This window comes from Lampris incognitus, chromosome 16 (assembly GCF_029633865.1).
Source record: "Lampris incognitus isolate fLamInc1 chromosome 16, fLamInc1.hap2, whole genome shotgun sequence".
NCBI classification, from domain to species: Eukaryota; Metazoa; Chordata; class Actinopteri; order Lampriformes; family Lampridae; genus Lampris; species Lampris incognitus.
Genome location: NC_079226.1, coordinates 4355015 through 4381535, shown reverse-complemented (window position 1 = coordinate 4381535; position 26521 = coordinate 4355015). Strand labels below are relative to the sequence as shown.

At 44.0% G+C, this 26521-nt stretch overlaps 1 protein-coding gene across 1 annotated transcript; it reads left to right on the top strand.

Annotated features, from left to right (window-relative positions):
• Positions 1-11738: 11738 nt before the first annotated feature.
• Positions 11739-24569, top strand: egln3 (egl-9 family hypoxia-inducible factor 3). Its single transcript, XM_056296226.1, has 5 exons — positions 11739-12259; positions 19388-19507; positions 20409-20545; positions 21268-21341; positions 22646-24569. Exons 1-5 carry the CDS (start codon positions 11882-11884, stop codon positions 22678-22680), a joined length of 744 nt encoding a protein of 247 aa, XP_056152201.1. The 5' UTR covers positions 11739-11881; the 3' UTR covers positions 22681-24569.
• Positions 24570-26521: the final 1952 nt, after the last annotated feature.

Below are 26521 nucleotides of genomic sequence, written 5' to 3'. Positions count from 1 at the left end.
CGTGTGTGCCGGAACTATAGACATTAAAGAATATTTGATATGTGGCCAAAGTTTTTCAAACTCATTGAAATAAAATGCGAATTCACCGCAATGAAATTCTTATTCTTATCCATCATGGACGACGATCAGGTAAAGGAACAGTTAAAGCATTAAGCGACAGGTTTTCAGCTGCTATGAAAACCACGTCAAGAAATTGATCAGCTAAAACAATCGCTCCAAGACCAAGAGGACAAACAAAGCCTTCTTGAGGACGTGATGAAGGAAACTAAGCCCTATGGGAGCTGAGCAACGAGAGGGATAATAAAATTGTCATTCCAGACCAGGGGTGGGCAATCTTATCCAGAAAGGGCCGGTGTGGGTGAAGGTTTTTGTTCCAACCAAGCAGTCACACACCTGATCCCACTAATCCACCAGTAGAGTCTTTGCTGAGGAACTGGATTAGGAGACAAAATTGTGTAACTGCTTGGTTGGAACAAAAACCTTCACCCACACTGGCCCTTCCTGGGTAAGACTGCCCACCCCTGGTCTAGACGACCGCATGGATGACTTGGAACAATATACGAGGATGAACGACATTATTGTCTGTGGCTTGGAGGCTAAACGGCAGTATGTGTCGTGTTTTATATCAACACAGATTCACCACGGCAGTAGGGCTCTCATTAACGGCTGCTTGGTTTGAAAGATGCGTACAACTCTCATGAAGCACTTCTTCCGCCTCTGGGAAAGGTACTCTTCTTCTCCTGCACATCTATTGCCCACGGCTCTGTAACTGAGCCTCCAGTCCCGTCTACTGTCACAATTCACACTCCATGCATTGCAATACACCACAGTACACCACGGTACTGAGACCGGAGTGATGCGGCGGAGAACCCAGCGATCAGGAAGTGACCTCCGTGGAGAACCAGGTGACTGCTTTCCTGTGAGACAAGGGAATTGTGATAGACAATAACAACATGGAAGCATGTCACCCTCTCCCTAGGAAAAACTGTAAACCGGCCATAATGATCAGATTGGCAAACAGAGAACACAAGGCTGCACCACTCAAGCAAAGAAGACTTGAAAAGCACAAACGTTGTCTTAAACGAGCATCTGACAAAAAGAAATGCGGACATTGCCAGCAAAGCTCGACATACATGAACTGCAAACTGTAAAATCTCCATAAAGCTAAAAGGATCCCCAGAGGAGGCAAAAGTGCTGGTCATCAGCGATGAGAGGGATCTTGAAAAATTCCAGAGTAGCCTACTAACCAACACAATAAGGTTCAACACACCAATCAATAAAACATGCAAGGGAAAACATCATACACAACCATGACAAGACCAGACCGTAGTCTGTCATCACCGGCTGGAGACACTTATGATCAGCTAATAACAAGGATTACAGAACGTGGAAAAAGGAATCAAAGACCTTCAGATATTCCCGAACACAAATCACAGGATATGGAAAAGGTTATCGACCCAGAAAATAATTTCTTCAACAACTGTCTATACGACACTGGTGAAAACGATGGTAAGTATGGTATCAGAGGGGTGGTGCAGAATTGGCTAAAAAGCTAATTAAGTAACAGGCAGCAGAACATAACTCGTCATGCATGGATATTAGTTCTGGTGTACCCCAGAGGTCGGTTTTAGGTCCAAAACTGTTCATTCTGTACTTAAATTATATACGAAAGATAACAAAAATATTGAAATTAGTTTTATTTGCTGATGACACGGATATAGCGCAGCGAATTGGGGGGGGGGCAGCCCAGCCGGACCGTCACAGACGGGACGCGAACTCGGATCTCCCGCACCACAACGTTACCTAGTCGACTAAAGGGTCCGACCCGTTAGCCAACGGCTACCGAGCCTATTCATCCGTGATCGTTACAATATTTTGTTCTGGTGAGAATTTACTGCAGCTTTTGGCGGTGCCTCTAACAGTACTAACATAGCACCACAGTACATACTGATACACATGGTACACAGACAATAGTACCTCTAACAGTACTAACATAGTACCACAGTACATTCTGTTCAGGATGTGTATGAGGGAAGTGTGACAGTAGTGAGGTGTGCAGTAGGAATGGCGGATGGGTTCAAGGTGGAGGTGGGATTAAATCGAGGATCGGCTCTGAGACCTTTGTTTGTAATGGTGATGGACAGGTTGACGGATGAGATCAGACAGGAGTCTCCGTGGACGATGATGTTTGCAGATAACATTGTGATCTCTAATGAGAGTAGGGTGCAGGTTGAGGAGAGCCTGGAGAGGTGGAGGTATGCACTGGAGAGAAGAGGAATGAAAGTCAGTAGGAGCAAGACGGAATACATATGCATGAATGAGAGGGAGGACAGTGGAATGGTGAGGATGCAAGGAGTAGAGGTGACGAAGGTGGATGAGTTTAAATACTTGGGGTCAACTGTTCAAAGTAACGGGGAGTGCAGAAGAGAGGTGAAGAAGAGAGTGCAAGCAGGGTGGAGTGGTTGGAGAAGAGTGTCAGGAGTGATTTGTGACAGAAGGGTACCAGCAGGAGTTAAAGGGAAGGTTTACAAGATGGTTGTGAGACCAGCTATGTTGTATGGTGTGGAGACATTGGCACCGATGAAAAGACAGGAGGTGGAGCTGGAGGTGGCAGAGTTTAAGATGATAAGATTTTCATTGGGAGTGACGAAGAAGGACAGGATTAGGGATGTGCTGCTACACCCAATGTGACTCTTGTCCTATATTAGGCTTTACAGCCAGCTTAACTCTCCCTTGCATCATATCCTCCAAGGAACAGACCAGTGTTGTATATGGACGGGATTTAATAACAAGGAAGTGTGAAACTGAAAATAAACATACAGAAAAGCATATATCAGTATACAATACAAAATAGCTTACTCAATCTGCAGTTACAGTTAGGATAACTAATCCTCGATTTTTCAGGAAACAAAGGTAAGTATAAAACTAAAATTTTCTTTGCAGGAATAAAATGTAAGGTGTAGCTAATCAGGTATAGCATTGAACACTGTATTTATGCTAGCATCAAAAGTATAGCCTGAATGTCGTCATTAAAATGTGCTGTCATACATGTTACCAAAATTATACAAACTGTAGCAAATATGTAAAAAATACTTCAAAATAAAGATTCTAGCAATGATGGATAATAGCTTTACTTACAGATATCGCCACTCAAAGGGGTAGAAACTAGGTGATGGCTAATGATGGAGCATGAATATTGCTGTATTGTCGCACCATTTTCTTGTTGTCACAGGAAAAGGAAGTAGCTGAAACTGTGGTACTTAACTATGCCACCAGAAGGCAAAAGACTCAAGACAATGGAACTATGCCCCTAGTGGCAGGGAGGTTCTAAAAATAAAGGAAACCATTCCATTACACTCCCCGTCTCGCATTATTTAAAATGCCACAATAAACACTTACATAATCTAATCTTCTGGAGACAAGAGAAGAATACACTCTGAGATGGGTCTGGAGAAAGTCTTAGTAGTCTTGTGACGGGTAAGCTTGACCTCCACTTTCCTGACTACTCCATCTTTGCTGAGGTCATTGTCCTGATACCAGAGAAAGCCAAGAAAATCTCTGTGATCTTCCTGAACAACAAAACAGTAGAACATCTGGTCTATGTCTGCTGTGACAGCAACAGGTTCCTTTCGGAAGCGGAGAAGCACACCCAAAAGGGTGTTGTTGAGGTCTGGTCCCGAAAGCAGCACGTCGTTGAGAGACACTCCATTAAACTGTGCACTCGAGTCAAACACCACACGAATTTTACCAGGCTTCTGTGGGTGGTAGACACCGAAAGTGGGAAGATACCATCTCTCTATATCTTTGTCACAAGGTGGTGCCAGCGCTGCATGATTGTTATCGAGCATTTTTTGCATGAACTCGACAAAGTTTGCTCTCATGTCTTCCTTCTTGTCCAGCTGGTGTTGAAGAGACATAAGCCACTTGTAGGCATAGGGTCTGTTGTCTGGGAGTAGACGTCTGGGGCAGCGAAATGGCAATGGGGTGACCGAGCTGTTAGTTTCGTCTTTGAAGACTCTTTCCATCTTCAGAAAGTGCATGTCTTCGACAGATGGCGCAAGCTGGTTGTCGGTATCAGTGCAGCAAAAGAGTCTCCTAAATTCTCTTCAGTGGGTCTTGAGTATGGGCTTGAAGTTGATGGGGAGTGGCTTTCGAGTAACTCAGACTGAAGTTCTCCTTCACATTGATGCGGCTGTCACAGGGGGTGAGAAGGCTTGGGCGTCCATAACATGCGTTTTTAGAGCACTCACTTTAGTTGGCTTGTGAGCACTGCCGAGGCACACATCGCCTACGATAACCCAGCCCAGGTCAAGCTTCTGTGCGTATGGGTCGTTGTCTCTGCCACTGAGCTGCTTTCTCACCTTGTGAGCTCTCGGAAGGTTCCGTCCAATGAGCAGGAGGATGTCTGCATCTAGGTTGAGGAGTAGTATCTCAGCAGCTATTGACCTCAGATGGCGGTGGTGTAGTGCAGCTTCAGGAGTGGGTATTTCTTCTCTGTTGTTAGGGATAGCATTACACTCAATGAGCGTAGGGAGAGTAAAACTCATTTTCCCATCTACTGACTCTGTTGTGTAGCCGCAAGCTCTTCTACCTGACTTTTCTACTATGCCAGCACAGATCTTCAGGGTGTATGGTTCAACTGTGCTTTGAATGTCAAACATGTCAAAAAACTCAGTCTTTGCAAGGGACAGATTACTTTGGTCGTCCACAATTGCGTACATATTCTTGCTGTTTGTCTGTGAATGTTATCATTCATCCAGGTCATGGTTATCCAAAGGAGTTGAATCAAGTGCATCTGGACTTTCCGTGAAGACGTTTCGTCTCATCCAAGAGAATTCCTCATACTCCAAGAACAACAGTCGGTCACTAACGGCTCCAACGACTCTCATGACCACTGAATAATGAAGTCGAAACTAACTCCCCCAACGAACGTCGCTGCTAAACAAATGCAAATCAATAGCTCCGATAACGACGGGCGCGGCCAAACATCGGTACACAAAAGAGCCACTAATATCTATGGCTCTGTTAGCGACGGGCGTTGGTAAACAACGGGACACAAAGAGCCATGGACATCTATAGCTCTGACAACGACTCCAAAGAGGATAAATTCTGAGTCTCATTACTAGCCAGTCAGACTAGCTTGGTCTAGTCAGAAAGGCACGAACTGAGGAAGCCTCTTGGATGAGAGGTGAAACGTCTTCACGGATATATACCAAATCCAGTTGCACTTGATTCAACTCCTTTGGATACTTCTTGCTGTTGTGTTGCTGACCTTCAGGGAAGACATGCACAAGGCAAATCTTCGAGCAGGATTTTCCTGTGAATCCATTTCCACATACCTTTGTACACGTTGCTGTAACAGTTTGCTTTGATGAGCTTGCTTCCTCCCCGCCATGTTGTTTAGGGGCAGAGAGGGGCTTGGTTGTCTGTGGTGCTGGGCCAGGGTGAAGAGCTGCCAAGTGCCTCTCACTCTCACACTCCACACACCTGATGTGGTGACATTACAGTCCTTTGCCTGGTGACTGGTGGATGCAAGGCAACGGTAGCAGATGTTGTTGTCTTTGATGAACTTCTTTCTGTCTTCCAGCAGCATCATCCTGAAACCTCTACATCTTTTCAGTGGGTGCGGCCTGTGACGTATAGGACAGTGTCTGTTTAGATCTTCAACTACCCTTTCTACTTTTGTGGTTACCTCTGCTGACACGTCTGCCTTCTGCATCGTAACTGATGGCTTTCTGTTGTGATTACCCAGGGGCGTTTCTTTCTTGAAGCTGACAGAGGAGATAGAAGCTGTTGTAAAGCTTGTGTCATTCCTTGCTCTTGCCTCTTTATGCACAAACTCAGAAAAGACAGAGAAAGGTGGGAAGGCCACTCTATGCTCTTCTTTAAAACTTGACCCAACTGTTGTCCACATTTCTTGGAGATGAAAGGGTAGCTTTTCCATAATTGGACCTACTCCCCTGGCTGTGTCGAGGTAACTTAAACCAGGTAAATATCCATCTAGCTTTGCACCTGACAGTTCTAAGAGCAAGTCTGATAGCTCGCGGAGCTTGTAAGGTTCTTTGCTGGAGAGCTTTGGGAAGTTCTCTATTCTAGAGAACAAGGCTCTTTCTATTGCCTCTGTTGAGCCATAGCATTCTTCGAGTCTTGTCCAGATCATACCTAGACCAACAGATGGATGACGTATGTTGACTGCTTTGACCCTTCTAGCATGTTCTGAAGACTCTGGGCCGAGCCACTTGATGAGCAGGTTTACTTCTTCACTGGCAGTAAGACCAAGGTCTGCAATGGTACTCTGAAAGGTAGCCTTCCAGCTGAGATAATTCTCCAGCTTGTCATCAAACTTAGTCAGTTCTCCAGTTACCAGCTGGCTCTTTGCTAGGAACCTGGCAAGGTCACTGGTGGGGTTGTCAGTGGGTGCAAGGTTTGGGTTGCACCTCCACTGTGGTTGTGGCTCGCTGTAGAAGATTGTTGAAGTGAATCTCTTTGCAGTGCCGGTTTACTGCCCTCTGGTGGTGATGAGTGGTATTGATTTGGATCTTGTCTGAAGTAAGATGTGAACTCTGATGAAGGTTTCACTTGTTTTTGCTGAGGGGTGACGTCATCATGCTGAGTGGACATGTCTTTCTGTCGTTGCATGAGCTCAGTGTAGTTGCTTGAGTGTTTATTTATGTACTCACTCCCTTTCTGCTCTGGGGTTACTTGGATGGGCAAGAACTCTAGCTCTTCACTTCGCTCTGCAATAAGCTGAGCAGCAGAAGACTGCATTACCTCTGCTTTGGCTATGAAAGCGTCAGCTTCTTTCTTGGCTTGAAGTGCATCAAGAGCTACATCTAAGCGGACCTTTTCAACATTTGCATTAGCTTCTATGCGAGCTTTCTCTAATTTAATGTTAATTTCTTGGTCAGCAAAGGCTGCTCTGGCTTTAGCAGCCTGTGCTTCAGCCAGTGCTAGTGCTGTTGCCATACTGGCTCTAGTTGATGCAGACGGTCTTTTCGAAGATCCTGCTGACGATCTAACACTCAGCTTTCTTGAAGATTTTGAGGACTTTAAGGAGTGAGAGGAGAGTGACTTATTCTCCTCGCTGTCCTGACCTTGAGCCTCTAAATTTTCCATTATGTCGATGAGTGCTTGACTTGAAAAGGCTTTGTCAGTAAATGACCTCTGGCTGAGTCCGACCGCTAGTTGATGTCCCTCGCAGAGTGCTATCTTTTCACTGTACTGCTACACCCAATGTGACTCTTGTCCTATATTAGGCTTTACAGCCAGCTAAACTCTCCCTTGCATCATATCCTCCAAGGAACAGACCAGTGTTGTATATAGACGGGATTTAATAACAAGGAAGTGTGAAACTGAAAATAAACATACAGAAAAGCAAACATCAGCATACAATACAAAATAGCTTACTCGATCTAGAGTTACAGTTAGGATAACTAATCCTCTATTTTTCAGGAAACAAAGGTAAGTATAAAACTAAAATTTTCTTTGCAGGAATAAAATGTAAGTTGTAACTAATCAGGTATAGCACTGAACACTGTATTTATGCTAGCATCAAAAGTAGAGCCTGAATGTCATCATTAAAATGTGCTGTCATACATGTTACTAAAATTATACAAACTGTAGCAAATATGTAAAAAAATACTTCAAAATAAAGATTCTAGGTGATGGCTAATGATGGAGCATGAATATTGCTGTGTTGTCGCACCATTTTCTTGTTGTCACAGGAAAAGGAAGTAGCTGAAACTGTGGTAGTTAACTATGCCACTAGAAGGCAAAAGACTCAAGACAATGGAACTATGCCCCTAGTAGCAGGGAGGCTCTAAAAATAAAGGAAACCGTTCCATTACAAGGAAGGAGTATATTAGAGGGACAGCTCAGGTTGGACGGTTTGGAGACAAAGCAAGAGAGACAAGATTGAGATGGTTTGGACATGTGTGGAGGAGAGATGCTGGGTATATTGGGAGAAGGATGCTGAATATGGAGCTGCCAGGGAAGAGGAGAAGAGGAAGGCCAAAGAGGAGGTTTATGGATGTGGTGAGGGAGGACATGCAGGTGGCTGGTGTGACAGAGGAAGATGCAGAGGACAGGAAGAGATGGAAACGGATGATGCGCTGTGGCGCCCCCTAATGTAGTAGTAGAGAGAGGTTGTATAGAGCAGGATATATATATATATATATTTCCCAGCAGTCAATGGACTGGTGGCCTGACCAGGGTGTCCCCCCGCCTGCCGCCCAGTGACTGCTGGGATAGGCTCCAGCATCCCCGCGACCCTAAGCAGGATAAGTGGTTTGGATAATGGATGGATGGATATATATATATATACACACATACACTCACCGGCCACTTTATTAGGCACACCTGTCCAACTGCTCGTTAACGCAAATTTCTAATCAGCCAATCACATGGCAGCAACTCAATGCATTTAGGCATGTAGACATGGTCAAGACGATCTGCTGCAGTTCAAACCGAGCATCAGAATGGGGAAGAAAGGTGATTTAAGTGACTTTGAACGTGGCATGGTTGTTGGTGCCAGACGGGCTGGTCTGAGTATTTCAGGAACTGCTGATCTACTGGGATTTTCACGCACAACCATCTCTAGGGTTTACAGAGAATGGTCCGAAAAAGAGAAAATATCCAGTGAGCGGCAGTTCTGTGGGCGAAAATGCCTTGTTGATGCCAGAGGTCAGAGGAGAATTGTCAGACTGGTTCGAGCTGACAGAAAGGCAACAGTAACTCAAATAACCACTCATTACAACCGAGGTATGCAGAAGAGCATCTCTGAACGCACAACACGTCGAACCTTGAGGCAGATGGGCTACAGCAGCAGAAGACCACACCGGGTGCCACTCCTGTCAGCTAAGAACAGGAAACTGAGGCTACAATTCGCACAGGCTCACCAAAATTGGACAATAGAAGATTGGAAAAACGTTGCCTGGTCTAATGAGTCTCGATTTCTGCTGCGACATTCGGATGGTAGGATCAGAATTTGGCGTCAACAACATGAAAGCATGGATCCATCCTGCCTTGTATCAACGCTTCAGGCTGGTGGTGGTGGTGTAATGGTGTGGGGGATGTTTTCTTGGCACACTTTGGGCCCCTTAGTACCAATTGAGCATCGTGTCAACGCCACAGCCTACCTGAGTATTGTTGCTGACCATGTCCACCCCTTTATGACCACAGTGTTCCCATCTTCTGATGGCTGCTTCCAGCAGGATAACGCGCCATGTCATAAAGCTCGAATCATCTCAGACTGGTTTCTTGAACATGACAATGAGTTCACTGTACTCAAATGTCCTCCACAGTCACCAGATCTCAATCCAATAGAGCACCTTTGGGATGTGGTGGACCGGGAGATTCGCATCATGGATGTGCAGCCGACAAATCTGCAGCAACTGCGTGATGCTGTCATGTCAATATGGACCAAACTCTCTGAGGAATGTTTCCAGTACCTTGTTGAATCTATGCCATGAAGGATTAAGGCAGTTCTGAAGGCAAAAGGGGGTCCAACCCGGTACTAGCAAGGTGTACCTAATAAAGTGGCCAGTGAGTGTATATATATATATACATACATACATATATATATATATCTTTTATTTTTTTATTTTTTTCTCCCCCAAACCGTCAGTGGTGTTGTGAGTGCAGAACGTATGAGCGGAATATCAACACGGATACAGCAAAAAAGATTTTAACATTTTAAAAAAAGATTTTAATTGTATTAACATCTTTTTTCCTGTATCTGTGTTGCTATATATATATATATATATATATATATATATATATATATATATATATGTGTGTGTGTGTGTGTGTGTGTGTGTATAGATATGTAGATAGAGATAGAGAGAAAGGTACAGCTATATAGCTAGAGATATAGGTTGTATAGCGGGGTTGTATAGAGCAGGAGGAAGTGTGTTTGCATGTATGCACAATACCAGCACATCGGTGGTGTGAGCAAAGATTGTTTCCTGATTAATTCTCCGTCGTCAGGCTCGATGAGTCAGGTGTCCTGGCCCGCTACGAGTCACATGAGCTGCACCTCGCTCTGGGTCAGGAATCAGGAACCAGGACCAACCAGGTATGAGGAACCAGGACCCAAGAACACCTTACTTGTCGTTTGGTGAAACGAAACGCCGTTTCCTCCAGCCCACAGAAGAGCAACACAAGCAGAGACCCACCCACCAACTACAAGTACACACATATTCACAGTAACACATACACCCAAAAAAACTACAAAACAAAATCACTGGGAGACACGAGACAAGGACAGCTCCGTATACTAGGTGTAAAGAGTGAAAGAGAAGCGTGCCGGTGCTGGTCCTGGTGCGGTACCGTAGCGGAGCAGCGCGGCGTGTCGGTGCAGGTCCTGGTGCGGTACCGTAGCGGAGCAGCGCGGTGTGCCGGTGCAGGTCCAGGTGCGGTACCGCAGCGGAGCAGCGCGGCGTGCCGGTGCAGGTCCTGGTGCGGTACCGTAGCGGAGCAGCTCGGTGGCGCACAGCCATGACAAGTCCAGGTACTAGAGGACCAACCCAGGATGTTGTGCTGTTACACAGGAATAAATACATGAAGTAATGCTGCGCAGATGGACACGTTTTCTTATTCTTATTATTATTATAGCATCATCATCATCATCATCATCATCATCACCACCACCATTACTGTTATCATTATTGTTACATCCGCTCTCCGGTGCGTGGCCAACTTCACGTTCAGTCCCGTGCGGACGTGCGCTGAGCGCGTGGACTACATGCGGCTCGCGGAGCCGTCAATGGCGGAGCTCGGGCGTGCCCGCAGCACGCGCTGACAGCTGGAAGCCTTCGCCAGCGGCGTTAAGCCGCTCCAGTCTCGAACCGGAAGTTAACCTGACCTTTGACCGTAGAAACAGCGACGTGCCCTTCGTCACCCAGGCAGTGTGAAGAAATGTTTACGTCTCAAACAACTTCATGTTCAAATAATAATGATAATAACAACAATAACGATAATAATAATGACAACAACAACAATAATAACGATAATGATAATAACAACAACAATAATAACGATAATGATAATAACAACGATAATGATAATAACAACAACAATGATAATGATAACAACAACAATGATAATGATAACAACAACAACAATAATAATGATAACAACAACAACGATAATGATAGCAACAATAATAATAATAATAATAATGATGATGATAGCAGTGGGACCATTGGTGTAGCTGCCTCCTTGTAAGGCACTGATTTGTTCTTTGTATGTTATTTTGCTGTGTGTACTTTATGTATTGCCTAGGGTTTATTTTTTTAAGCTATGGTTCTTATGTTTTATGGCTTTATTCTTTCTTCTCTGATTTTTTTTAACCTTGTATTTGTTTGTTGTGGACCCTGAGTCTGCAATGAAGTTTGAGTTGAGTTGAACAATAATGATGATAATGACAGTAGTGGTACATTTGATCTAAAGCGCCTTTCAAAGCACGACGACGGAGAAGCATAAACAGGGCTGATTAAATATAATAACGATAATGAGAATAAGTATAATAATATTAATAATAACTATAATAGGCTAGATTGTTTTGGCACAGTTGCCCTGAATAAGTGAACTTTTTTCTCCGCCCCTCAAATGGAGAACAGCACATTCTGCACGTCCACTATTCTCTCGCTCTCCCTCTCGCGCTCCCTCGCGCTCTCTCTCTCGCGCTCTCTGTCTGTCTCGCTCTCTCTCTCTCTCTCTCTCCACCCCGCCTATCTCCTGCTATATGTCATTCATGCACGGTCTCAGGATGCGATAGACGCAGAAGAAGAGAAGAAGACAGGACTCTTTTTATTTGGACAAAGCTGAACGCAGGGAATCCAGAACCGGGTCCAAACCCTCTGCAACACACTCCTCTACCATGCCTCTTATTGAACAAATTTCTCAGTGTGAGCTGGAGCGGTTGGTGGTGGACCGGGTCGTGCCGGCCCTGCAGGACCGGGGCTTCTTCTACACAGACCACTTTCTGAGCGAGCCAGCCGGGGAGCTGGTTCTGGACCGGGTCATGGAGATGCACCACTCCGGGATGCTGCAGGACGGACGCTTGGCCGCGGGGACCGGGCGTGCGGGCTCGGTCACACGGGTCCACAGCCGGAAAATCCGAGGGGATCAGATGGCTTGGGTCAGCGGGGCGGAGCGGAACAACGAGCCCATCCGCTTCCTATTGGCCCTGATGGACAAACTGATCCGTCTGAGTCTGGACCGGCTCGGGAATCGCGGAATCCGGGAGCGATCCCAGGTAAGCGGCGCTTCGATATGTTTTGACGCAGGCTGAGCCAAAAGTTGTGCTTTCATGCAGAAAACTTCCATTCCAGTTCAGTTTCATTCGTATAGTCCAAGATCCCAATCCTGCTCCAGAGAGCTGCGCAATCAGCTTCTCCTCTGCAGCAAACACGAAGAGAATAAGTGCCAGACTACGAGTTGCTCCTTATGCGAGGGTCTGAGGACAGGAAGTTGTGTTGCTGTGAAGCCCCCTGAGGCAAATGTGTAATGTGTGATTATTGGACTCTGCAAATAAAAATGACTCGACTTGCCACACGTTATCAGCAGACCTCCTACTCATATTCTCACATTAGCGGACTGCCGGTTCTTACAAAGATTCTAACAAGACGACGAGATCCAGTTTCTTGGACACCAACTTAAGGGAGGCAAAGATCAACATCAGTCAGGCGGTGTTTGGACACACCAGCAGTGGGATCATACCTGACCAGAATGCACCACAGAAAATGGAGCGAGAGATAAGAGAGACAGCCGAGGTCACAGCTGCACGTCAGTCTCCGTCCTGCTGTAGTGAGGACCCGTTAGTCGACTGGTTAACGTTTACACCTGGTTTTAAAATGCGTTTGTGTTTTGTTTTTCTGTGATCGGATCACAAGTGGACGGCGCTGAATACAAGTGTAAACGACCACCAAAACGTTTTGTGATCCGGGTACTCGGACCACTTGCCGAGGTGGTCTGGGACGCATTTGACCACATGTCTTCTGTAGTGTAAACGCTAATGCGTCCTGGTGCGTCCCCAACAAGGACGTAACAGGAAAATACGTCATCAGTGCAGGATGTCTTGTTGTATTATGTTTATTTCGAACGTTAAAAACATGAAATTAAAATGTAGTGTAACGTGCATGGATAAGTAGACACGTTGGTCCTGGACTAACGGGTCGGACTCTTTAGTCGACTGGTTAATGTTTTCGCTTGCGGAGTGGGAGACACGGGTTCGCGTCCCGGCTGTGGCGGTTCCCGGACTGCCCCCCCCCCCCGAATTCGCTACAATATAATAAAAAAAAGATCAAAAGAAGCAAACGATAGTGTAACGTTCATGTATAAGTAGACACGGCTAACGGGTCGGGCCCTTTAGTGTTCGCGTCCCGGCTGCGGCAGTTCCTGTGGTTGCCCCCCCCCCCTATTCACTACAATATCATCGTCATCAAACATTTGTTTCAAATCTCAGCAGTTAGATGATAATAATGATGATAACTACAATGATGACAATGATCATAATTAATAATAATATTGTAACCTAGACGAATAAGTAGACACGTTGGGTAACGGGTCGGACCCTTTAGTCCAGTGGTTCTCAACCTTTCTGGGGTCCTGGACCCCCTGCGTATTTTTGATCTACCCTGAGGACCCCTCCACCTGATCTTGGGGGAGGGGGGTTGCAATTTGATAGAAACAGTAGAAACTGCATTTTAAATTGCATTATAGCATTTATTCACTCTTTGGGGCAAAAATAAGAGCTTTCAGTTGTAACTTAGATATAGTTAACAAAACAGAATTCTTATGCAGTAACTTTCAGATATATGTAACAAAACAGAATATGTATTCAGTAACTTTCAGATATATGTAACAAAACAGAATATGTATTCAGTAACTTTCAGATATATGTAACAAAACAGAATTCTTATGCAGTAACTTTCAGATATATGTAACAACACAGAATATGTATTCAGTAACTTTCAGATATATGTAACAAAACAGAATATGTATTCAGTAACTTTCAGATATATGTAACAAAACAGAATATGTATTCAGTAACTTTCAGATATATGTAACAACACAGAATATGTATTCAGTAACTTTCAGATATATGTAACAAAACAGAATATGTATTCAGTAACTTTCAGATATATGTAACAACACAGAATATGTATTCAGTAACTTTCAGATATATGTAAAAAAACAGAATATGTATTCAGTAACTTTCAGATATATGTAACAAAACAGAATATGTATTCAGTAACTTTCAGATATATGTAACAACAGAATTCTTATGCAGTAACTTTCAGATATATGTAACAAAACAGAATATGTATTCAGTAACTTTCAGATATATGTAACAACACAGAATTCTTATGCAGTAACTTTCAGATATATGTAACAAAACAGAATTCTTATGCTGTAACTTTCAGATATATGTAACAAAACAGAATATGTATTCAGTAACTTTCAGATATATGTAACAAAACAGAATTCTTATGCAGTAACTTTCAGATATATGTAACAAAACAGAGTATGTATTCAGTAACTTTCAGATATATGTAACAACACAGAATTCTTATGCAGTAACTTTCAGATATATGTAACAAAACAGAATTCTTATGCTGTAACTTTCAGATATATGTAACAAAACAGAATATGTATTCAGTAACTTTCAGATATATGTAACAAAACAGAATTCTTATGCAGTAACTTTCAGATATATGTAACAAAACAGAATATGTATTCAGTAACTTTCAGATATATGTAACAACACAGAATTCTTATGCAGTAACTTTCAGATATATGTAACAAAACAGAATATGTATTCAGTAACTTTCAGATATATGTAACAACACAGAATTCTTATGCAGTAACTTTCAGATATATGTAACAAAACAGAATATGTATTCAGTAACTTTCAGATATATGTAACAAAACAGAATATGTATTCAGTAACTTTCAGATATATGTAACAAAACAGAATATGTATTCAGTAACTTTCAGATATATGTAACAACAGAATTCTTATGCAGTAACTTTTAACAATGCAAACGGGAGCGAGATCTCTTATTAAAATACAATAAATTACACTTGTGAAACAGATGTAATTAGAGAAAACAGTCCTGTTACCCTTTATAGTTTAGGTAGATAAAGGTCTCAGTCACATTTGAGTAAAATAATCCTATTTCTATAAATGTCATAGGATCTTTTTTTTAAAGATATTTTATTTTCACGGATCCCTTGCAATTACACCACGGACCACTAGGGGTCCGCGGACCCCCGGTTGAGAAACACTGCTTTAGTCGACCGGTTAACGTAGTCGCCCGCGGTGCGGGAAATCCAAGTTCGCGTCCGGGCTGTGACGGTCCGGCCGAGCTGCCCCCGAATTTGCTACAATGTAGTAGTAATAATAATAATGTGGTGGTTGCTTTGGTAACAGCGCGCCAACTTTCCAATAAATGGAGCGAGAGGAGAGGGTACTTGGTTGGAGGACACGTGAATCAGTCGCAGCAGCTGGACTGGTCCGTACATCAGTGCTTGAAACGTCTTCAAGTATTAGCTGCTGTTTTCACAGCTAGTCGGCAAATCTGGCGCTTGACCGAGGCCCTTTGACCTTGTAGCGGAAGTGACGTAGCAGTAACGAAAGCTTCTTCTTCGTCTTCTTCGGAGTAACGAAATCTGATCACGACTGGTCAGCAGGACGCATTTGGAGACGCCTTTTGGACGCAGGTGTAGCACGTGCCTCGCACGGTGGGGCTCAGCCAATCAGCGCCCTCGTTATTAGATCAGATGACGGAAGGAAACTCGTGGAGGCGCGACGTGACGGGCTGTCGGGTTTCCGCGGGGAGTCGGAGAATTGGAGAAAGACTTCGCAAATATTCCTTCAAGCCGCTTGTGGAGGTCTTCCCATCCGGAAGTGTGCGTGCGGGCAGCAGGTCGTAGGTAGACGTTGCCACTAGCTGTTGAAGGTCTAGTTGATGCTACGCTGTTAGCCACGCGGATATTTACTGCACCACGAGGCCAACTCACTAATTAGCTGGTGTGGTTTAGTAGAGAAGAGTGAACGAAACGTCACATCATATGCGAACCCTAATGACAGACAGTTAATCTATAACACGTGTCAGGCCGAGCCGGAACTGTCGTATTGATATGTGCTAATTGCTACTGCGTCGCAGTAGGCTAACCATACTTACGCAGTAGGCTAGGCAGTAGGCTAACCATACTTACGCAGTAGGCTAACCATACTTAGGCAGTAGGCTAGGCAGTAGGCTAACCATACTTACGCAGTAGACTAACCATACTTAGGCAGTAGGCTAACCATACTTACGCAGTAGGCTAGGCAGTAGGCTAACCATACTTACACAGTAGGCTAGGCAGTAGGCTAACCACACTTACGCAGTAGGCTAGGCAGTAGGCTAACCACACTTACGCAGTAGGCTAACCACACTTACGCAGTAGGCTAGGCAGTAGGCTAACCATACTTGCGCAGTAGGCTAACCATACTTACGCAGTAGGCTAGGCAGTAGGCTAACCATACTTACGCAGTAGGCTAGGCAGTAGGCTAACCATACTTAGGCAGTAGGCTAACCACACTTACGCAGTAGGCTAGGCAGTAGGCTAATCATACTTAGGCAGTAGGCTAACCACACTTACGCAGAAGGCTAGGCAGTAGGCTAACCATACTTAGGCAATAGGCTAACCATACTTACACGGTAGGCTAGGCAGTAGGTTAACCATACTTATGCAGTAGGCTAGGCAGTAGGCTAACCATACTTACGCAGTAAGCTAGGCAGTAGGCTAACCATACTTAGCGTGTAATCTGTTGTGCCTCAATATGCCACAACGTGGTGCTGCTGCCTAGTTATTGATGCAGCGCACGTTGTGTTTCCTTGACTGTTAATGGCAGTACATTGTGGAGGGAATTTGGAGTAGTCGAATATATTTACCTTTAAGAAATATGTTAGTAATGTGGAAGAATTGTTTCTCTCTTTGTAGAACAATACACACCCACCAGTTGTTATCAATAAATCTCGGAAGAGGACATCCTTACATTCTTGCCGACGCACCACAGTGGTCACGTATCCCCCAGCCAGATGGAATTACAGTCTAGTCCGCAAACCTTCATCACAATGTCTGTTTTTGTTTTGATGGTCATTTCTGGACTTACCGGAAACTGTGACACACAGAGTTTCTCACTAAATACACACAACACCATGTTCCTCATGACAGTCAATCTGTTTTACTGTCACTGAACCAGAGGTGTAAAAAACAGGTCCAGAAAGTAAAAGTCCAAGCCATGTATTTGCTCCACTCATGCACTACACCAGCAGATTCTAGTCAACACCACTCCTCAACTAGGTAGGAAAAACTAGCTAATGAAATCAGCTGGGTTAGTAGCATGGTTGGAGCAAATACACGGTTTGGACTTTTACTTTCTGGACCTGGTTTTTACAACTCTGCACTGAACCATGCATTTTAAATGGAGGATCAAGCCGGGCTGTATTCTTATTCTTTTGGAGCAGGTTTAGAAATATCAAGTTATAAAATGAACCAGGAAATTGCTCCAGAAATGAGACATCACAGCTTCACACGTGTGTGAACTGTAATGTTGAGTTCCTCCACAGTAGCAGATGTACCCCACAGTAAAACCAATGGCTAACTAGCTCGGCGACTTCGTGAACAAGAGGGAGGACAGTGGAATGATGAGGATGTAAGGATAAGAGGTGACGAAGGTGTGTGAGTTTAAATACTTGGGATCAACTGTCCAAAGTAACGGGGAGTGCGGAAGAGAGGTGAAGAAGAGAGGGCAGGCAGGGTGGAGTGGGTGGAGAAGAGTGTCAGGAGTGATTTGTGACAGAAGGGTACCAGCAAGAGTTAAAGGAAAGGTTTACAAGATGGCTGTGAGACCAGCTATGTTGTATGGTTTGGAGACAGTGATACTGATGAAAAGACAGGAGGTGGAGCTGGAGGTGGCAGAGTTGAAGATGATAAGATTTTCATTGGGAGTGATGAAGAAGGACAGGATTAGGAACGAGTATATTAGAGGGACAGCTCAGGTTGGACGGTTTGGAGACAAAGCAAGAGAGACAAGATTGAGATGGTTTGGACATGTGTGGAGGAGAGATGCTGGGTATACTGGGAGAAGGATGCTGAATATGGAGCTGCCAGGGAAGAGGAGAAGAGGAAGGCCAAAGAGGAGGTTTATGGATGTGGTGAGGGAGGACATGCAGGTGGCTGGTGTTACAGAGGAAGATGCAGAGGATAGGAAGAGATGGAAACAGATGATCCGCTGTGGCGCCCCCTAACGGGAGAAGCTGAAAGTTGTAGTAGTAGTATAGTAACTAGCTTGGTGGCTACCACACGGAACCCAGTGAACTGTGTGATGAGACTTTAGCCAAGCAAAACACCTGGTAAAACTACTTTAAATGTGGAAATTGGTATTTTTGGCTGGAGCAGCCGGAGGACTAGGCCTACAAACACAGAGGTCCCTGACGGACTGACTGACTGAGCGACCACGTTAGCGTGACTGTCAGGGATCAGTTTGACACGATTGGGCCGCTGGCATCAGGTGACCAACAACGTCCCTGGAGTTACACGATTGTCAGTCGAGTGCCGAGAGGCATGAGGGGAAGGCACGGTTAAAATACCCTGAATAACAACCACCCTGACAAAACATTCACTAGCGAATTCCAAAAAGCATTGCACGGCTTTTGCAACTGCTAAACCTGCACAAATAAGAGCAAAACTAAAGGTACTGATTTCTACCACATTCCATCGGGGAAAAGACCGTTCAGTGCAAACAGGAGAAAATTGTGGCTACAAGCAATAAAACGAGTGGACTGGACCGAAGACATCATTAAAAATGCTTGCATATGTGGCGCCCATTTTATATCGGGTACGTTAATTCTGTTTTTGTTAACTTAAAATTCTGTTTCTTAAACTGAACGTTAGACCCTTTTATGACCTATATCATGCATTTTGGTAGTAAAATCATGTGATCACTGTTTACCAACAGTAAAAGGGTCTATAGGTCTACTTTTTCTCAGACCGACAGATGGAGCAAACTGTTTTAAAGGAGGAACGGTTGTAGTGGGAGCACTTGGGTATCCGATATGACTGTGTGGCAGTGGTAAATGGTTTACATGGCTCACAGGTCAGGTAGGGGGGCCCCGTAGCAGAATTTTGCTCAGGGCCCCAGGGAGGTCAGAACCGGCTCTGCTTGCTCCTCTTTTTTCACTTATATAACCAACATTTGCACTATCATGAGAGTATGCACTTCCATGTGTCTTTGTTGGTGTACATTTACTTTCAGTAGACAATAAAGATGAACGATAATAATTGATAATAATTTATAGTAATAACTGATCACCTCTCTCTGTATTGCTAGGCGATGGTGGCGTGTTACCCAGGACATGGAACAGGATATGTGAAGCACGTCGACAACCCAAACTCAGACGGACGCTGTATCACCTGCGTCTATTACCTGAACAAGAACTGGAATGCCAAGGTACCCCGACTTGAGATAGACAGATAGATAGATAGATGGACAGACAGACAGACAGACAGACAGACAGACAGACAGACAGACAGACAGACAGACAGACAGATGGCTAGATAGATCGATAGATAGACAGACAGACAGACAGACAGACAGATGGCTAGATGGACAGACGGCTAGATGGACAGATAGATAGATAGATAGATAGATAGATAGATAGATAGATAGATAGATAGATAGATAGATAGATAGATAGATAGATAGACAGACAGATGGACAGATAGATAGATGGATAGATGGATAGACAGATGGACAGATAGACAGACACATGGCTAGATAGACAGATGGCTAGATAGACAGACAGACAGACAGACAGACAGATAGATAGATAGATAGATAGATAGATAGATAGATAGATAGATAGATAGATAGATAGATAGATATTAAACACATAAATCAAAGAAAACACAGTGTTTCATGGTGGTAGAATGGACTCAACAGGAAGTACAACAGGAAGTGGAGTTAGTTGTGTAACATGAATATAAGTAAGCAGTACTGACATAATAAATGTGGGGGTAAGAACAGGTCAGTGTGATGCTAGCAGTGAGGTGAACATGGGTAACAGAGACAGATGTGTTTGGGCTGAAGACAGACACGTCCATGGTGATGACGGGGATGATGAGTGATGTCATGTCCTGCCGGTAATGGAGGAATTGACACTTATTCTTCAATCTAAAGCATTGCTGTAGGAGATAAGAGCCTCGGTTAAATGTCTGAAGTAAAAAAGAGGAAATGGGCTGTGACCTGAAATGTGGAACTTGAGCCCACATTTGATAAGACGAGGTGAACTTGAACGACTCCCAACAGCAGGCTGAAATAAAGTGACTCCTCCCCTCCACGTGTGCTGCAGGAGCACGGTGGCGTCCTGCGGATCTTCCCAGAGGGTCAAGGCTACGTGGTGGACATCGAGCCTCTCTTTGACAGACTGCTGTTATTCTGGTCCGACCGCAGAAATCCACACGAGGTCCAGCCCTGTTATGCTACCAGGTAATCAATCAATCAGTCAATCAATCAATCAGTCAATCAGTCAATCAGTCAGTCAGTCACAAGCATCAGGTGTAGACAAACCAGTCAGCTCAGATTGCACAAGACATCCAGGTGTGCGTCATGTCAGTATTTATGACGTGTGTTGTCATGTCATTTCCTTGGTGAAGTTCGTTGCTGTGTCCTAGAAACACACTAGCGCCCCCCAGTGCAGACAAATAGTCTGGACTTGATGTGTGATGATGTCCAACATGTCTGGGTACAGACGCCGTTACAGACGCACCATGACTACCACCGAGGCACTGCAGTATTTACAGGCGTTGGACAGCGGCCATTTTAAATTGTTTAAAAACAGTATTAAAGTTGTTAAAATGTTAATGTTGGTGTCACTTAGTTTCAACACAGACACACTAACATATGTATGTAATGCATTAATATCTCAGGTGGGTGTTTATCTTGACACAATGTAGAGTTAAACACTGCGGCGGTAAAATGACGCCCACGGTGGTTGTAGGTAGGAGTGTGTCTGTGAAGTGCGTGATACAAGCTGGTGACATGATGCTGTTTGAATCCCGGTGTGTCTGAACTCACAGGAGGAGACGTACCGCCGACACGTCCGCCATGTTTTTCTTTTTTAATTAATTAGTTTTTAGAAAGTGAGGTAAGATGAGAAGGTGAGTCCTGGTTTGAAATGATGACACGGCGTCTGTCTCTCCCTCTGTCAGGTACGCCATCACCGTCTGGTACTTTGACTCGGAGGAGAGAGCGGCGGCCAAGAGACGCTTCAGAGACCTCGCTGGTAGGGAGACACACACACACACACACACACTTACAGCTGATATCAGACACTGTACTCTCCACACAGCCAGCATACTGTCCAGCCTTCTCTCTCTGTCTCTCTCTCTCTGTGTCTCTCTGTCTGTCTCTCTGTCTGTCTCTCTGTCTGTCTCTCTCCGCTTCTCTCTTTTACTATTTGTATCTTTTAACTAATTCTTATAAAATCAGTGTTAAAAGCAACACAAGTCACGTTGCTCTGGTCTTGACTTGGATGATGAATTAACACGTTGGCAAGATACAAGAACATGCTGAGAAAAGATGCCAGTAAAACAAAATGGTTCTTTACTATTGTACTACTACTACAACTACTTCTATCGCTACTACTACTACCACTACTTCTATCGCTACTACTACTACTACTACTTCTATCGCTACTACTACTACTACTACTTCTATTGCTACTACTACTTTCGGCTGCTCCCGTTAGGGGGCGCCACAGTGGATCATCCGTTTCCATCTCTTCCTGTCCTCTGCATCTTCCTCTGTCACACCAGCCACCTGCATGTCCTCCCTCACCACATCCATAAACCTCCTCTTTGGCCTTCCTCTTCTCCTCTTCCCTGGCAGCTCCATATTCAGCATCCTTCTCCCAGTATACCCAGCATCTCTCCTCCACACATGTCCACACCATCTCAATCTTGTCTCTCTTGCTTTGTCTCCAAACCGTCCAACCTGAGCTGTCCCTCTAATATACTCCTTCCTAATCCTGTCCTCCTTCATCACTCCCAGTGAAAATCTTATCATCTTCATCTCTGCCACCTCCAGCTCCTCCTCCTCCTGTCTTTTCGTCAGTGCCACTGTCTCCAAACCATACAACATAGCTGGTCTCACCACCATCTTGTAAACCTTCCCTTTAACTCTTGCTGGTACCCTTCTGTCACAAATCACTCCTGACACTCTTCTCCACCCACTCCACCCTGCCTGCACTCTCTTCTTCACCTCTCTTCTGCACTCCCCGTTACTTTGGACAGTTGACCCCAAGTATTTAAACTCATACGCCTTCGTCACCTCTACTCTTTGCATCCTCACCATTCCACTGTCCTCCCTCTCATTCACACATAGGTATTCTGTCTTGCTCCTGCTGACCTTCAGGGTTCTCTAGTGTTGTATTGTATCAGTTATGTCCACTGTAACAGAAATTGCAACATCATTGAACCACCCAATAAATATCAGCTGTCAATCATGAACTGATATGTCTTATACAAACCAAACCTGCACATGTTCCGTCCTCCTCTTACCTAGTGTGTATGTGTGTGTGTTCTTAAGCTTCCACCCAGGAAGAGGGGAGCTCCACCTCATGAGGGCAAATGTCGCCCTCTGGTGACTAAACATTGAACTGCAGCCCAGAAGCGACGTCTCTCCGTTCTGGCTTCAAGTATAAAGTGATTCTGCTGGTATATTTGCCCGAAAAACTGAAACAAAAAGAAAAGGAAAAAAGAAGCTTCATCATGTGTTCTTTCATAGATAAATGAACTTTTAGATTCTGGACTTGAGGTTCGGGGTCGTTTTCAGCCTGCTGAGGGATGAAGAGTCTTGCTTGGAGGAATCCTGACGAAAAAGAAAAGAAAAGTTAGTGTCGCTTTCTTCGCTTCATGTGCTGCTGTACAACACAGTCACAACACACAAGTTCAGAAAACAGACAAACCGGACCGATTCACTTCTGTGTGACTGGAAACTAGAATGATGGACAGAAGGAAAAGACGAGGATTAGACCTCCATGGCCCAACACTTGGGGGGGGGGTAGTGGTTTTTATGATGCAAAATATGACATTTCCCTGAAAGCTTTTCAGTACTGAAGAAAAGAAGGTATTTACTTTGCTATTCACATTTGAAGGACCTTTAGGTCTTAAAAATTAGCCAACACACGAAGGGAACAGGTACAAGTCAAGACAAGTGTTTAATCAGACAACCCACGTATGGACTACAGCAGTGTGTGGAAATGCTGAAAGCATATTTCAAGTGTACGTCTGAGTTTTGAGTTTGTCATTTGCTGAGACATCCAGTAGGACAAACCAGAGACAGAGACTGAAAACCTCCCCCTGGGAGACCAGGAGAACCAGAGCTGGGTGGATACTGGGACTTCTGGGAACACTGGGCATACTGGGGAGGAGGTGGGAGAAAGAGAGCATGCTTAGGGGCACATTAGCATTATTCATGAGCCACTAGTCTGATTGGCTGACAGTATTGCTGGCCCCGCCCCTTCCCCTTTGGCAGAGACTATAGCTACCCAACCAGAAGCTCCCTTGCTCTTAGCATGAGCAGTCTTCAGCAAAACCCGGGTTGGTTGTCCCCGGTGTGATGTCACTCTGAGGGACAGTTCTGATTGGTGTGATCAAGGGTAAGGTCATTAGGTCCCATAAACAGGCTGGTGGGACAGAGATGTTCATTCAGTGCGGCGAAGTGATGACAGAAAAATCCAGCCCAAGACAGGACACTTCTTATTTTCCATCCCCTCTTTGAACAGCTTGCACTTTTTAAATGAACCACTGGCAGACACTTGGAGAGAAGGAACTCCTGTGTTCACACTTTTGGAGAAAAAGTCAGATAAAACGAGGAAGTACATTTTGTCTCAGCTGTTTTCAGAAACACTAGTTGTAACGTGATCACTTACTGAAATAATGTGTGTGTGTGTGCGCGTGTGCGCTGGTTAAAAACCCAAATCTAAAATGGCTGACTGGTTGAGTTCTCTGTCTCTGTGCCACCCAGAAACACAGAAGGGCAAAGAGGACGTGGATCTCCTGATGCAGCACATCTGGCTGTCGGAGACTCTGTGAGCCCGGATGAATAATTGATGCTCAGTTGAAAAGTGTCCTCAGAGATTCTATTGAGAAAGAGACGTCAGGTGTTCTGACGATGTATGCTGCCTTTTCGAAAAATGCCACTGTAGCGCGAATCGATGGCAATCTAACCCCAACCCCAACCTCCTAACACCCCAACCCCAGACACTCACCTCACCACCTCCTACATAGGACACACACTGGTACAGTAACAGCAGGAGATTGAGGACTGCGACTTTAAGTGACCCTGACAGGCTTTCTGGCATGTGGTCTTGTGTATTTGTCAGCTTGTTTGCTGGACAGAGAAGCTGACAGAAAACTCCTGATGACAAATGACATAAATATGATGTAATGAATGTTGTGCGAAGGGAGATGTGTTGGTCTTTTAAACATCGGGACGAAATAAATCTTCTCTTCACCTGATTTTGTGTCTCTTGCTTGATTTGTCACGTGTCAAACAAACAGAAGAGATGTGATGGAGAACATCCCACCGCCGGTGGCCCAGTGGCTACGCTGTCCCTCACAGCAAGAAGGTCCTGGGTCCGAACCCCAGGCCGTCCCAGGTCCGAACCCCAGGCCGTCCCAGGTCCTTTCTGGGTGGGGTTTGCATGTTCTCTCCGTGTCTGTGTGGGTTTCCTCCCACCATGAAAAAGACATGCATGTTAGGGTTAATACTCCTGCCTGTGCCCCTGAGCAAGGCAGTGGAAAGAAGAACTGGAGCTGGTCCCTGGGCGCTGTGTGTGTGTGTGTGTGTGTATAGGATGGGTTAAAGGGTAATTCCGGTAAACAAACCACGCCCCCGCGGGCAAATAGCAGCGGCGGTAAAACGGACGTTACAACAGAGACCGGAAGAAGCGAAACAAGAGGACAAAGGTCAGGTCAAGTCCATTTTATTTGTATAGCCCAATATCACAAATGACACATCTTTGTCTTCATTGATGACTGGGAGAGCTTGGTCTGACGAATCTTGTGGGCCCGGGACCACGACCCTGCTTGGAGCTGCGACCGAGGAGGAAACACCGAGGGCGGGTTGACAGGACGCGGAAGCGGGGCAGGCTAAGCTAACTGCTAGCTCACGCAGACCGGCGGGCCCTGCTAGCTGGCGTTCGCTCCCTTGGACAGCGACTTATTTATTTAATTGCTTAGCTACTTAGTATAGTTTAGATATACGTATGTGTTAGTTTGGATATATGTGTTAGTTTGGATATATGTGTTAGTTTGGCTATATGTGTTAGTTTAGATATATGTGTTAGTTTAGATATATGTGTTAGTTTAGATATATGTGTTAGTTTGTGTATATGTGTTAGTTTGGATATATGTGTTAGTTTAGATATGTGTGTTAGTTTAGATATATGTGTTAGTTTAGATATATGGGTTAGTTTAGATATATGTGTTAGTTTAGATATATGTGTTAGTTTAGATATATGTGTTAGTTTGTGTATATGTGTTAGTTTGGATATGTGTGTTAGTTTGGATATATGTGTTAGTTTAGATATGTGTGTTAGTTTAGATATTAGTGTTAGTTTAGATATATGGGTTAGTTTAGATATATGTGTTAGTTTAGATATATGTGTTAGTTTAGATATATGTGTTAGTTTGTGTATATGTGTTAGTTTGGATATGTGTGTTAGTTTAGATATATGTGTTAGTGTAGATATATGTGTTAGTTTGTGTATATGTGTTAGTTTAGATAGATTTGTTAGTTTAGATATATGTGTTAGTTTAGATATGTGTGTTAGTATAGATATATGTGTTAGTTTACATATATGTGTTAGTTTGGATATGTGTGTTAGTTTGGATACATGTGTTAGTTTAGATATGTGTGTTAGTTTAGATATATGTGTTAGTTTAGATATATTTGTTAGTTTAGATATATGTGTTAGTATAGATATATGTGTTAGTTTAGATATGTGTGTTAGTATAGATATATGTGTTAGTTTAGATATATGTGTTAGTTTGGATATGTGTGTTAGTTTGGATATATGTGTTAGTTTAGATATGTGTGTTAGTTTAGATATATGTGTTAGTTTAGATATATGTGTTAGTTTAGATATATTTGTTAGTTTGGATATATGTGTTAGTTTGGATATATGTGTTAGTTTGGATATATGTGTTAGTTTGGGTATATGTGTTAGTTTAGATATATTTGTTAGTTTAGATATATGTGTTAGTTTAGATATATGTGTTAGTTTAGATATATTTGTTAGTTTAGATATATGTGTTAGTTTAGATATATGTGTTAGTTTGGATATATTTGTTAGTTTAGATATATGTGTTAGTTTAGATATATGTGTTAGTATAGATATATGTGTTAGTTTAGATATATGTGTTAGTTTGGATATATGTGTTAGTTTGGATATATGTG

Coding starts and splice junctions, on each gene's coding strand:
- egln3 (XM_056296226.1), top strand. CDS start 11,882: ATGCCTCTTATTGAACAAATTTCTCAGTGTGAGCTGGAGCGGTTGGTG. Junction 12,260..19,387: donor GAATCCGGGAGCGATCCCAG/GTAAGCGGCGCT, acceptor CTGTATTGCTAG/GCGATGGTGGCGTGTTACCC. Junction 21,342..22,645: donor ACGCTTCAGAGACCTCGCTG/GTAGGGAGACAC, acceptor TGTGTTCTTAAG/CTTCCACCCAGGAAGAGGGG.